Below are 15,252 nucleotides of genomic sequence, written 5' to 3' on the forward strand. Positions count from 1 at the left end.
GTCTCTGCTGTTAGGAAGGAAACTCTGGCAGCTGCACCAACAGCCAATGGTATTAGACCGTGTGCTGACTGACACCCGTCCAACCAATCCGAGAGGCCGGCTGATACCACCAACAATTAGCCAATAGAAGTGGGGGCAGCCGCGACTGACACTTACTGCGACCAATCATTGTGTCTTATTAGAAAAGCAAAGAACCAATCGGAGGAGCTCATTTCAAATTTGACACTTTACCAGCCAATCAGTTGCTGAGTTGATGGCCGCCGCAAAACAATAGCACGTTGGTTCTCTCTACAAGTTTCCAGGTCCGCTTATTATAAGCGACTTTGGGCTTGTTCTGTACAGTCATTTGCAAATATCGTCAGTCGCTGGTTGCGGATTTTTTTTCGGCTTGTTATATAAAGTGTGGTTGCTTAACTGGGCTTGCTTTGCTCCGTGTATGAACCCCTCCTGAGGGGTATTCTACGAAGGAAGCTCAACAGAGCCGGGCTTTCTGTTGGTGAGCTGGCTAGACAAAGCCGAAAGCTCCAATCAGAGATAACTGGGGTATTCCAGATAGGAGGGTCAACAAACTCTGAGTATCCGGTTCCAGAACAGCTGATCTGAGTTGGTTCACTTTGAGTTGTGCGCGTGCACAAACTCTATGAAAAGCCATCATCAATGGAGCCCCGATACCACGAGTCACCATGACAACCGAGAAAAAAATCCAGTTATTTCACCCTGATGGAGTTGGAGGTCTGAATTCAGGCCTATGGAGATGTTTCACCATAAATGTAACACCGCTGCAGCAGCGAAGGAGAAAAACAGCAGGAGAAAAAATTACTACCTGAGTCAATGCGTGATTTTGGATGTACTCCTCGATTGATTTTACATTTAACCGTAAGAGATAGTAGCTTACAATTATATACATAAATGGGAATAAAATCAGATATTCGTTTAGGTGCAGTCCATCAGGAGAGAAATGTACTTGACTTTAAGCTGATACCATGTCTCCTGATGACATCCCCCAAGGGAAGCATGTAAAGATTAAAAAGAACTGGACCTAAAATTGGCCCTTAGGGCACTCCACACCGAATTTCATGTATTCTGGAGGAGCATGTATCCATACATACAAAGAAACATCGATCCTTGAGATAAGAGCAAAACCAGTCAAAAACAGTACCACAGAGGCCCACCAGGTTTCTCAGTCTATTCAATAAAATGTGGTGATCTACTGTATCAAAAGCAGCGCTTAAATCCAGCAGTACCAAGACTGAGTTTTTGTGAGTCTGTGTTACACCTGAAGTCATTTAAAATCCTTAAAAGGGTTGTCTCGGTACTGTGGTTTAGTCTAAAACCAGATTGATATTTCTCTAATATATTGTTTGTATTAAAAAAAAACATTTAATTGGTTAAAAACCAGCTTTTCTAAAATCTTACTTAAAAATGGTAAGTGAGATTCAGGTCGGTAATTATTAAAAATTTTGAGGTCTAAATTGCACTTCTTCAGAAGGGGCTTCACCACCGCCATTTTATAGGAGGTGGGGAAGACACCCGTCTAAAGAGAGCAGTTTACCATATGTAAAATCTGTTCCTCAAAGAATCCATAAAACATCCTTAAGAGTTATGTGGGAATTGGATCTAAAAGGCAGTTTGTGGGCTTTCCTTGGGAGAAAACGCGACCAAGTGTCCTTGCATCAACCAGGGCAAAACTCTCCAGTGTTTCCTCGGATAGAAGAGACTGTCCAAATGTGTTAAAAATTACATTTTAATGTGTTAAAAGGCTGGACTTAATGTCATCGATTTTGTTTCCAAAGTGGTCTGCAAAATCCTCGCAGACAGGTCAGACTGTTTAGATTTGGGCCGGTGGGAGGAGAGTGTGGTGACGTGCGTGTGTTGTATACCGTAGGCATTGACATTGTGGGTGCTGCAGGCAGAGAAGAGCCTGGTGTTCAGGCTGAGCAGCTTGCTGAAATGCCCAATGCACCTGCCACAGGTAGGGGTGGGGCCGGAGATAAAAACACACAGCTGGGAACTCTAAGAGTCTATTAAAAAGCTGTGTAAAGTCTCGCTTTAAAAGCTCAGACTCTTGTTTTGAGGTGTCGTTGGTGTCCACATGAATGGCGACTTGTTTCGCCTGGGGATGAGAATCTATAACACTTGGGATTTTCTGTTATATCTGTAACAGTGCTGCTGGGAAAGGACAGGGTGAGCGCCCCTGTCAGACGGACATTCCAAAGGATGGAATCCCCGATGAGGAGTGTGGTAGGGAATATTATCAGGAAGCACAACATCACTTTCCACTGCTTTGCAGATGATATTTGGGTGTACTTATCTACTGTATGAAACTGAATTAAATTAATCAGCTAGTCAGACTTACATATAAATGGTTGATGATTAGACTTTGGCATCCTAGAAAAGGCCAACCTTCTCCCTGATGGCAGGAGTCAAGACTCCATGTGGGGAGAGCAATGTGGATCTGCCAGAATGGTCTCATCCCTCTGTGTACAATTCACTTGGAAGACTTGGCCAAGATCAGTGTGTCAGATGTGTGACTCATCTCTGATGGGAAGTCGAGCTCAGTCCAGCTCCTGAAGTCTCAGTGAGGTTCTTGATACAATGAATACACGTGAAGAAAATCAGCACATCACACCAGCTGAACAGAAGTGAGAAAGACCACTATCCGATCCAGTTCTCCCCTCCTCTCAAATGAAGTAGGTCCAGCTATGACCAGGGATGGTCTAAATCGGTCTAGTGGGCCATTTTTGTCAGTAAAAATGCCAGTAAACCCTATGTAAACTACCTGGAAACCACCTATAAAAAACAAGCAAATATTGTGTAAGCCATTAGTATGTATCTCATATGACAGACATATAAACAAGCTGAGCCTGATCCACCTTGGCTTGACCCAGGACAAGACTTGCAGTGATCACGGCTGGGTCAGGAATTTGGTCTCCTGATGTGGTCAATGATATAATCCTATGAATCCTGCTCCACAGGACTGTGTGTATATTCCTTGTCTACATTGGATAAATCAAAAAAGTCACTAAAAAACAACTCTTTAGATCCAGGGGACCATTTCATTTACATATTCATTCTTCTTCTACCACTTATCTGTTTCCGGGTCATGGGGGATGGAGCCAATCCCGGTTTACATGGGGCGAGGGCAGTGTACACCCTGGACAGGCTGCAAGTCCATCGCAGGGCCAACACACAGAGACAGACAGGGACAAACAACCGCTCACACTCAGTCAGTCCTATGGACAATTTAGAGTGACCAATTAACATAAACATGATGCCTTTGGACGGTGGAAAGAAACCCACAGGGGCACAGGGAAATCATGCAAACTGAACACAGAAAGGCCACATGCTTGAAAATCAACCTTCTAATTGTGGGGATTAGTTACATATTGTGCTAATTGTTTCCCTTTTTTCGTTGCTTTACTCTTTGTTATGTAGCAAAAGAACAACAAAGATTACTTTTCTGTGTGAATTTACGAGATAAGATTTAGATAAGATTGTAATTCTGTTTTTCATTCTGATTAGGTGTCTTACACATATTTGATTGCAAATCCAGATGCTGTAACCCTATTCTTGTGGTATCTGGATCATGATTATTCTATCTTGTATGCTAAAATCACATGCTGCATCACTTTTAACTGTAATACACTACAGGAAGTGCTGCAAGAAGATGAATTGTTTGAATGGAAAAGCAAGTTGTTTTTCTTTTTTTTTTTTAAGTATGGGAACATTTCACAGAAATCAATGAAACAGGGTGAATGCAAACTGAAGTTGAGCTGTGTGTGCCCACTCACCACAGAACGTGAACATGTTCACTCATGTTTTCAGCTGGTCACAGCTTTATTCTGAAAGCTAATTTCAGCTTATACTGAACTGTCGGTTCAGTAGAGGCTGTATAGGCAGACCACTTGCTTCAGGTGTCATCAGGCGGGATTAGTGTCATGATCTGTTTCCAGGACATTCAACAACTGTGTTGACTTTGCTTGGCTGGACTCTTGAGGTTTTAGAGGGCACAAGGGCCCCTGGTGGACAATGAGAGGAAGTACACTTTAAAACAAAAACACGTTCTGGTTACATCAGTTAGGGTGTATCCAACTGTGTGTACCTGAACAATAACTGAATCAAAAATCCAATCCATAACACCAGCCTTACTGATGTTTCAGATCTTGGTTGACTTCAGGCTGATGGTTTAAGTTCCCATTGACTTCAGGTTGGTGGTTGAGATCCTTGTAGACTTCAGGATAATGCTTGCAATCCTAGTGGATTTCATGTTGCAACCCTGGTCGATCTCAGGCTGATTGAAGTCGTGATGAATGGCAGGCTAATGGTTGTGATCCTGATGGAATTCAGGCTGATGGTTTAGATCTTGGTTGACCACCGGCTGATGGTTGAGGTCCTGGTGGACTTCAGACTAATAGTTGTGATCCTTGTGGGGTTGGGGTTGATGGTTGAGGTCCTGGTGTGTGACTTGATTTGTGTTGAGAAATGAATAGTCATGAACATGTTGAAGCTCAGTTTTTATTATTTGATATTTTATTACGATTACAAACAGCTGTAGTTATTTCAGGCTGAGCTCAGACTTGAATCAGCCTGGTTGAGCCTGCACTTTCTGAATCTCCTGATGGTTCATAACAATACATAGCGTGTGAGGCCCCCTCCTCGCAGCTCCCTCAGTCGCTTGCAGTGTCGCAGCATGTTCAGGATCCCCTGGAACCGCTTGTCCACCTTGGTCTGTGTGAACTCCCTGATGTCATCTTCCACCACAAAGAACTGACCTGCAAGTCCACAAAGAGGGTAGCCAAGTCAGACTAGTTCATCCTCATTTGCAGGTCCACTTAGCAGAGAACCAGGTGATAACCTTCAGGTCAGGTTCAATGTCAAACAAGGTCCACTCAGTCTGTGTGACCTCTGAGACAGGTAAATGGTCATGATCTTACCTGATGCTGACCCACAAGTTTTTCCTACACCACCTGAAGACATTAAGTCAATCTGCTGGTACTTGTACCTTTAGTGTCTCCAGTCTCCTGCTCCTTGAACCGCTGCTGCAGCTTGCGGCCATGGTTACTGAGAGTCTTCAATGACTGATTGAGGATTTTGTACTTGGCCTTTACAGATGTGTTGATGCTCTGCACAGCTACATTCATCTGCTCATATGTTACACGGCCTTTCATGTACCTGAGACAGACAGACAGACAACTATAAAGACAAAATTTAACTCCAGTAGACCATGAACCAATAACCAATGTTTCCTGTGGACTGCAAAAAACTGCAATGTAGTGATACTGTACTCTTCAGCACCATCTGATAAATGAGAATGTTAGACTCTAAAGACTATTTATGCCAACTATAAACTAATGACTGACACACTTCTTCCTATATCTTTTTGAACACAGGTTCATTTATTTATATTGTATGATTTCACTGTATGTTTGATATTACGTTTTTAGGTTCCTATTTTATTTTATTTTTTCGATTTTCAAAATAAAGCAAGGAGTTGCATTAGATGATTGATCAGTCTTATTGACCCCCCCCCCCCACCCATGAGAGCAAAGGTTTTGGTGTGGTGGGCTCAGTACGATCCAGAGATTGCCCCTGTATAAATCATTAATTGTCCCAGTTTGATCTAGAGACTGTACCAGTATAAAACAAGTATGAACCAATGACTCACTGGGGGATACCATCAAACTCTTGCCTGGTGATGACCTCCACCTCTCTGGTGTGGCTCCTGTTGGTCCTTCTGACTGTCTCAGGCTGAATAAGTTGAACATCTGCTGCCTCACTGTCCACAACAATTTCAAGCCCTCTGGGAACGAGAGAAGCATCACAGAGGTGAGTGAAGTCAGAAGTTGACTGTTCTTTGTAGAAACTATTCCTGATGATGACAGTGTCATGATAATTTGTCTAGAATTAGATGAGCTGTTTGTCTTTAACAAGGGGAGAGAAACACTGGTTGTATTCTTACTGAGCAGGGTCTTTCCTCCTTGGCATGTGTGTAGGGATGTTGTCCTTCATGTGATGGATGTCCTTCGCATCCTTCTGGAGCAAATGCTCAACTTCCTGAAACACCAACAATGTTATTACTCAATGAGACACAGGGCAGAAGTACCTGGACAGTTTTTGTTTCTCAGGCTGAGGGTTGTGGCTTTGAATGTCTGGCTGTAGCTTGTCTCTGTGTACATGCATGTAGGATGTCAATATTACACTTTCCTGCTCAATAAAATCAATATAGTATAAAGTATTAACATGGTTTCGTAAATCCAGTATCAATAAGGTTCTATTGTTTGCAGCAACAAAAGCACACCACAGATGGCCGGTTAGTGCTGTTTATCCCGTTTGTCTATTTATTTTCTTTATTTTCAGTTTTATTTCAGTCACTGGATTGCTTCCAGTTCAACCCAAATTTAACTCGTCTAACACATTTGTTCACAAATCATTTAAAATATCTCCTCTTTTAATTCTAATAACACTTTCAGTCTAACTCTAGTTTATTACAGTTTACCTTCAGGTGCTCCAACTGCCGCCTCTGTTGCTCCACACAGTGATCAAGCTGCTCCAGCAGAGTCTCCAGTACAAAAAGTTCCTGTCCCAGTTTATTAATCTTGTTATGGGGAAGCTCTGAGAGCGAGAACATACCTGTTAGTGAGCCATGTCAATGCCTTCATGCATCCTCCCCCCCAAAAATAAATAAATAAATAACAACATCTAATGAATAAATAATAAATTATTACAGTACTGAGTCTGTGTGGATTACTCAATGAGGCTGCACATCTGGACACATATATAAATATAAAAACCATATTCTTTGCTAAACTGCTCCAGTTCTTTCAGGTTGCACGGGGATCAGGTATGCAGAGCTCTCATCAAGTTCAGCCACAAATTATCAATTAAATTGCCGTCCGGTTTTAACTTGGCCATTCCAGAACATTCACCTTTTTGTCTAAAAGAAAAAAAATCCTCTGTAGCTTTCACTCTATGCTAGGGATTGTTGTCTGAAAAATATATATTCACAAGTTATAGCTCTCTTGCAGACTGAATGAGATTGTCCTTCAGCATTTCCCTATATTTGCTGCATTCATTTTAGCTTGTACCTCTACCAGCCTTCAATGGCCTATAGGAAAGCAACATCCACACAGCCTGATGCTACCACTATGCTACTACTAGCTCACTAGGGTCCTTCTCTCTGAGCCGGTCACTCAGTTTCTGAGGACGACCTACCCCTGGTAGTTTGAAATGCACCGTATTCCTTCCATTTCTCAATGACGGTATTAACTCAGGAAATTGAGAAATACTGATATGAATAACATAACTGGACTTTCAACACGTCTTCATACTACACTTCAGACACACTGAGCCCCCGCACAGGTCATCAACATTTCACCATGAGGCTTTGACAACCCTAACCCTTGTCAAAAAAAGGCAAATTATGTTGAATATGATTCTATGAATAAAACAATAATAGTTGCAAACATCCAGCAGTAATAACTTTGTACAAACTCCGCCCAATCTATCTGACGTAACCCACCGGCTGCTGACAGGTCGAGCATGCGCCGCAGTGAAGATACCTGGTTATGGACATGAAGGCTGAGGTCCTCTAGCTCACTCATGTTCCTGAAACATCAAATCAAATGTTTTTATGTAGCACCAAATCATGAAGTTACATCAAGATATTTACAACATAGAGCAGATCTAGGCAAAGCTCTTTATGGAGTTGTTCAAGAGACCCAACATATCCCTCCAAGGGCAAGCACTTGGTGAGAGTGGCAAGGAAAAACTTCCTTTAGGAGGCAGAAAGCTTGGGCAGATCTGGGCTAAGGGGGGGCAGCCTGTCTCAATAGTTTGGGTTGAGAGAAGGAGATGGGGGCTTGCAGTGAGAGAGACAGTGTAAGCGAGCATGAATGAGAGGATGGGGAAAATACAAACAAAACATACATTGATTGCAACCTGGCAGTGCTAAATGTGCACTGGTAAATATTAGCAGTAGGGGAGGAGAAGAGGTTACAATGGGAAGTGAATAGTAGTGTGTAACTAGAAAAGTGCCATGGAGGCTACTGCCAGGATCAATATATGATTTATTTTCCAGTGTTCAAAAGTCACCCCAATCATATTCTGATTTGGAGAAATTTCTCGTTATATTGCTAATGTACAGTGTTGCCAAAACCTAAGGAAATAAGGAAAGTAACTTTTGTAACTATGTCCTAAAATACATTAAATGACTTAACTTAATTTGCATAATTTGTTGACCATAGTTTAATTGTAATAGACACTGTAGGAGAGAGTTGAACATGGTGGGAGTGACATAAAATGAGTAAAAAAACACCTTAAATGTGTATAGAGCTATCAATGAACTTTCTTCCGTTGATCCTTTTTGCTTTTTGCCATTGAAATAGGGTATCACTTCTCTAAATGACTTCATGACTTTAATGCTTTGTCGAGAGACACATTACATAAGCAAAATCAATTTTGTCCTGTATTGTTTATTGTTAGAAAAGAGCACAACCAAACTTTCTGTCATGGGAGAACTTTGCATTCACATCCAGGGTGGGATCAGCTCCCGCTTTGCAGCAGTGGTTAAAGTGTGATTTGGCAGGTTAGGAAACTCAAATTTTGTGTTGGCGCAAAAAAGAAAAGTGACCATGTTCGGATACGTTAGCATCACTGTCGTTCCAAGTATTTCACTACATATTTGCTTGAAAATTCATGATTTTCTATTGGCCCATCTACACTGATATGGCAATATGCAAATAAGTCCAAATCTGACTCATATTTTAAACACCCCAAAATGGCTGCAGACAAGTACTATGGAAAAAAATATATATCACAACCTTTGAAACATAAAGCATAACAACAACTAAATAATAATGTGGCTACATTCATAAAGTGGCATACAGTCAAAATAGCTCCCATACTGACTGGTACTCTGACTTGATTGTTAAGTTTTTTTCTTTGTGGACAGGCTGTGTGATCAGCTGACCTTCTTGTGAGAGCCCATCATATTTTAACCAAAAAACAAAAAAACAATGCTGACACCTATGGGATTTCTAGTTGGACTTTATCTGCATGCGTGAAGCACTGGCATCAACTCAAAACACGAGATATGCAGACAAGCACTGAAAACATAATGTTGGGAAGTGACAGGTTGAAGACATGCAGATAGTCGCATATTTGTTAAGGCTAGGAGATAAAATTAGGCTATGTTTTGATTTGATTAACAACACAATGAAGAGAGAGGAGAAGAGCCAGAGCCAGGGGCAAACTTACCATTAGGCAAAACTAGGCAGCTGCTCCTTATACACTTACGGTCAATAGAATTTTTAATTATTTGCACACATTAATTATGTTTTTTTGTTTAAATCCCTTCGATACAATGCCAGCAGAATGCTTATCGTATTATGTGTGTCTTGGGGCCCCCGACTTTAGTCCCCACTATATTGGATTAGTCCATCTTACTGAACATGTGCAGGAAGGATTCAGGAAGACAGCAGGAAAACATATGAAAACAAATGTCATGAACCAGGAAAAGTTGAGTGAAGAGAAGACAAGAAGAGAACAGAAGAGAAGATGAAAAGAAGTTACGTTAGTGGTGCTGAGATAAGGAGAAAGAGGGAGGAAAGCAGAAAACTATTATCCAAGTTAACTTAAGTGACTACTTTCTTCACCACGGCAGTGGCTACAAGTCATACTAACAAACGACCACAAGAAGCAGGTGCTCCTTGTGCCATCTTCAGTAGCTAGGACCAAGTCACTGCTGCCAGCACAAGCAGCAACCCACAACTGGCAGCGACATGGAAAAACGACATTGACACCCATTGAGGAGGGTCCGCTGGGTGGAGGAGATGAACAACTAGTGAGTATCAAAACTGTTCAAGGGATGTTTTTTTCTATATTCCTTTAAGTTATGCATTCAAAACATTACAAAGTATGAAACTTAAGGACGCTATTAACAACTACTCACTCTGCATTAACATGATCCCCAGTGTTTCCTCTACAATTCTAAATCATAGCCGCCAGGGCTTCAAATTTGTTTTTTTTTTTTTTTATTATTGTCGTAAATGCACCACCGCCACATCTCTCCACCTTCACAGCACAGCCTGTGTGATGAGTGCAACAGCAGGGGGAGGGGAGATGAGGGGAGGGCAGAAGTGGGGTGGTTGGGGGATCCTATCGGAGTTAATTACTCGCGAGAGCATGACCTTGAAAGTGACATCATGTCAGGCGCCACGTCAGAGAAGTGTAGTCATGAGGAATAAGGCAGCGAATTACTGGAGAAAAGGTAGCCTTATTAGCCAACTCCAGTGTTTCTCCTACGATTATATTAGGGGGGCAACCTGCCCTCCCAATGGCGCCTCCCGCACCCCCAGCAGGTGAAATTAATTAAACAGAATTACATTTTCTATATAGGACCAGATCACAACACACATCATTTAAGGTTAATTTTCCTATAGAACATGTATATAGCTACCTTGTGCTTTTAACTAAACAGCATAGTAATATGTTATTTATTTTAGTATCGCGACAGCGTCATTTCTGTCTCTCCCTGTTCGCACAGTTCTCCTCTGCGCTCTGTATCACACATGGCGATGTGAGCAGACTACCACCAGCGAGTGTCGAAAAATGTCACAAGAAAAGCAAAGCAAAATATCAGCGTTTTTTAAACGCTCACAGGGCGATGATGGAAACACCAGTCGCCTTGTGGTCATCTCCCTTGTAGCAAAGTGCACAGTTGATGCAACTGTTGCGAAAGTAAAGGAAGCTAAATATGCTGTTATTATGGACTGCACTCTAGGCCTCAGTCACAACGAGCAGCTTTCAGTGGTGCTATGGATTGTGAATTGTGAAACCTCAAAAAGGTGTGAGCACTTTGTTGGTTTTCTTCAGGCACAACAGGAAAAGGCTTATGAGAGTCATTCTAGGGCACCTAGAAACACTAGAGCTGGACCTGTCCAACTGTCGTGGCCAGTCTTACAACTACAGCAGTAACATGCAAGGTAAAAATCAGGGGGTCCAAAAGAGTACTAAACAGCAAGGCTTTATGTGTTCCCTGTGGAAATCACACTTTGAACCTTGTCGTCGGGGATGCTGCCAAGTAATCTGTGACATCCATCAGCTTCTTTGGTCTGCTACAGCAATTCTACACTCTGTTCAGCGCCTCAGTTCACCACTGATCCGTTCTCACAGAACATGTCAAGAACTTCACACTGAAGGCAGTGTCAACAACCAGGTGGGAGTCCAGGGTTGAAGCTATCAAACTGTTGGCTACCAGCTTTTTGAAATTGTGGAGGCATTGACTTCTCTAAAGGAATAAGCCATACAGAAAAGGACTGCAGAAATAGTTTCAACAGCTGGAAGGAGCATATACCAGGAGATGCAGAGGTGACCTTTTGTGTTAAGTACCATTGTGTGGTACAATGTGTTGTTCCAGATCAATAAAGCCAGCAAGACCCTGCAGATGCCAGAAAGTTTCAATTGAAACAGTCAGAAAATAAATCAGGGCAGTGACATAATTCCCTAAGAATTTAAGAATTTCGGGATGATGGTTTCAACACTGCCAAAACAGGCCAGGGAAATAGCAGAGAGGCTTGAAGTGGAGATGAGCTGGCCAGAGGTGCATCAGAGAAGAACAACCTGACAGTTTGGGTATGAAGGAAGAAGGCAAACTCAGTCACCTGCAGAAGAGATCTCAAAAGAGAGTTTTTCTTGCCTCTTATTGATACAGCTCTTAATACATTAAAAGAGAGATTTTCACACATGGCAATCTATCAGCTGTATGGATTCCTCTACTCCACTGGTGTCTACTCTACTAGTATTATTCAAAATTTTGACGCCAATATTTTCCCTTTTACTGCAAATGAATAATCGGCTCCAAATATCGGTGATCAGACTCCTTGACTACTAATAATCAGTATCGGCCCTGAAAAAGCGAAGTGCCTTTTATCCCAATTCGGTGTGTGAGCATTTGCAATCAAATATTATTCTCAATGGGAGAGGTGTCCAAATCCGGTTCTGGAGGGCCACTGTCCTGCATGTTTTAGATGACACCCTGCTCCAATACACCTCCAGGACCGGATTTTGACACATCTGCTCAATGGTGTCAAAAGCAGCACTATGATCTAGTGCAAGACAAGAATTGAGGCTTATCTATTGTCTGAAGACATTAGAATATCATTGGTAGCTTTTACCAGTGCTGTTTCCATGCTATGACTTATTTTAAAACCTGAATGAAACTCTTCAAACAAGACATTCCTATGCAGATGTTGATATAATTGGCCTGCAAATGCTTTTTCAAGAATTTCAGAAATAAAAGGGAAGTTGTATATCGGTGTTTCCTCCAGGATTTTTTTCAGCAGTGGGGGCAGGCTCTCCAGAGGGCCGTGGTAGTGTAAACAAATTACACATGACTGCAGATTTAACTTTTACAGCCTATTTATTGGCTGGCCAGTTGAACATTGCTTTTTCCCTTACAACCACTACAACCTATACATTTCAGCCATATACAATGTCAGATAAATGCTAAATGTAAAAAGTAAAGAAAAAATTAAATTAATTAACAAATAATTAATAATTAATTAATAAAATCAGCTAGATGGGTTAGGGTTGGGTTAGCACCATCACTTTGCTCTCCTCTCCTTCACTTTGTTCCAGTACTCCTCCCTGTAAAATGTTAATTGTCCAATACGATTACACTAAAAGTTTGAGTAATGTTAACGTTAATAATTTACACTCACATCACATCTGAAGTGTGAACAATAAAAAACTATTTTTTACCCAACCATCACCATTTATTAGTCAGTAAAAGGCTAATGATACCTGACTAGCATCATCTTAATCAGTTGTCTCTCCTCTTAATGAAATATTTGAACAAGCTCATCTGCAGTTAATACATCATGGCGTGTAGATATTAGCTTAATACTATCAATTAGTCTACCCACATTAGCGTCACTGAGTTGGCACCGGGCCCAATTAACTTAAGCTACTGGCATGTTGCGTAACTGGCCATCAATACTTCGCGAATGTCTGTTTAACTTATCAAATCCATTAAGATTTTAACATTTTATGTTGAATTTGGAAAAACCACTTATAATAAGCTAAGTAGGATTAATCTGCATTACTGGACCACCACTTCCTCTCTACAATTTTCATGCCATTTGTTTTAATGAACGAATTTGAGGGTTATATCAAGCTGCCAGCTGCCCCTATTTCATCACTTTCTTTTTCAGAAGAGTGACAGAATCATTTTAAACACCATGGACCATGCTATTCACAATCTAGTTAGGGGAGAAGTCCTCTATTGACTTTAGACATTGCAGTTTAGCAAATGATATCTCAATATTCTCCTTAAATTCAGCACCAGCATTTTCAGATAAGCATCTGCTATAACTGAATTAACTACTGAATTAACTAATTAGTTAACAGCAAAACCCCATTCTCTGAACAAATTATCGTTGGCCTAAACTAACTTTTCAAATCAAGCATGCTTTTGGCCAAACCTTCAACACTGTTCAGGTACTTAAACTCGATTTGCAAAAAGTATCTGCTCTTTTTTCCCTTCAACCTTAAAAACACACTCAACACATTTCACCCTGTGATACAGACTTATGTTGCAAAATTGTACTAACTGGCAGCAAAATGTGATCACAACTAACACAGCTGTCATCCTTTACACACAACTCAAAATTGAACGCAGAGTTTCTCATGATATGATCAGGGCAAGATAGAAGTCTGTTCAGAGTTCAAAGTATAGAAAAGTCGGGGGTTTTGTGAATGTAGTTCACATTTTTGGGTTAGGGTTGATTTGTATTTAGGTTTTGGCAAAATGGGTGGAGGTTTCAAGAAATGTGTTTTTGCAATTGGGAAAAACTAAGTAGTGGTCAGAGAGAAGAGGGTTGTAGGGAAATATTAATTACCCAATTCCAAGGCCATATGTGTGAACTGTGTTAATGAAACAGTGAGTAGGTTCATTCACACAATGAAAAAGCCAGGTGAGTCTGACTTGAATGCAGAACTAAAGTCGTCACTGACAACTACATAAATATTGAAATCACTCATAATGACTTTATCTGTACGAAGTACAAATAAATAAAAAGTCAGAGAACTCTGATAGAAGCTCTGAGTAAGGACCAGGTGGACAATAACTGCCAAACATATCATTAACTAACAGTGATTTGGATGATGGTGATCTAACATACAATAGTTATTTTTATATTATTTAGATCAATCAATGCAACAACCTGTATTAATTACATACACTATTATCACTAAAGGAGGGAGGGGAGTAACTGAAAATCAAGCAAGCAGAGCAGGAGAAAGAGAGAGCGGGGGGGGGGGGCATTGCTAAGCTAAGTTAGCAGAACTCAGGAATGAGTGATTTAGAACTTTGTGAAAACAAAATGCATAACTAACTGTGAGTTGAGTGAAAATTAACCGTCCAAGTTTGAGTGAGTGGCCGATTTAAACCACAGAAGCCCAGAGATTGGCGACACGAAGCCAAACAGCATCACCAGTGATCGGAAAAAAAAGTAACTCCCTTACCGCCAGGAAGTTCGGTGTCTACACACACTTTACCACTTAGCGTTGTAACGTCATGGCCCAAAGTGATCAATGATCGAGATTAGCATCACAGAAAACAGGCTGCCCTTTTAGCTGATGCTAACTGGGTTTGTGTTGTTAGCACTCCACGGTCTCCGACAAACTTTCAACCTCTGGAAGAAGGTTCACAACACTACCCGCCTCTCTCAGCGATTAACTTGTTCAAATTCTTCTTCTTCTTCTTCGTCTTCATCTTCTTCTTCTTCTTGTTGGGTTTATTGGCGGTTGGCAAAAACCGTTAAGGTGCATTACTGCCACCGACTGGTATGGAGTTTGGACCGGGATTATTATTTAGTCGTTCTATCTAAGGAAACTTTTACAATTAAATAAAGCAAAATTATATGATTTTAATCAATCCAGTACTTCTAAGATATTGTAGCAAATTGTCGTAGCATTTTTCACTCGATACTCTCTGTAGCATATAATTTAAATCTAACCTCAGCTTCTGTTTTGTAAGGCTCAAAATCAGATCTTTTCTTTCTTATACGTTGTACAGTACATTATGGCATGTTCTACTGTTTCCTGCTGATCACAATAGTCACATTTTCCTAATGCATGTTTCTTTTTTTTATAGTGTGCTGTTAAGTCCTGAATGACCAAATCGTAACCTTGATGTTATTGTTTCCTCTCTGCGGGATCTTGCTGTCTCTCTTGTAATTCCAACTCTTCTTT

At 41.0% G+C, this 15,252-nt stretch overlaps 1 protein-coding gene across 1 annotated transcript; it reads right to left on the minus strand.

The window, feature by feature from the left end:
- Nucleotides 1–4,508: 4,508 nt before the first annotated feature.
- ska1 (spindle and kinetochore associated complex subunit 1) lies at nucleotides 4,509–14,748 on the minus strand. Its single transcript, XM_029523812.1, has 7 exons — nucleotides 14,524–14,748; nucleotides 7,520–7,605; nucleotides 6,497–6,612; nucleotides 5,960–6,054; nucleotides 5,666–5,800; nucleotides 5,003–5,172; nucleotides 4,509–4,772 (listed from the first exon to the last, which is right to left on the minus strand). Exons 2-7 carry the CDS (start codon nucleotides 7,599–7,601, stop codon nucleotides 4,624–4,626), a joined length of 747 nt encoding a protein of 248 aa, XP_029379672.1. The 5' UTR covers nucleotides 7,602–7,605; nucleotides 14,524–14,748; the 3' UTR covers nucleotides 4,509–4,623.
- Nucleotides 14,749–15,252: the final 504 nt, after the last annotated feature.

This window comes from Echeneis naucrates, chromosome 16 (assembly GCF_900963305.1).
Source record: "Echeneis naucrates chromosome 16, fEcheNa1.1, whole genome shotgun sequence".
Lineage (NCBI taxonomy): Eukaryota > Metazoa > Chordata > Actinopteri > Carangiformes > Echeneidae > Echeneis > Echeneis naucrates.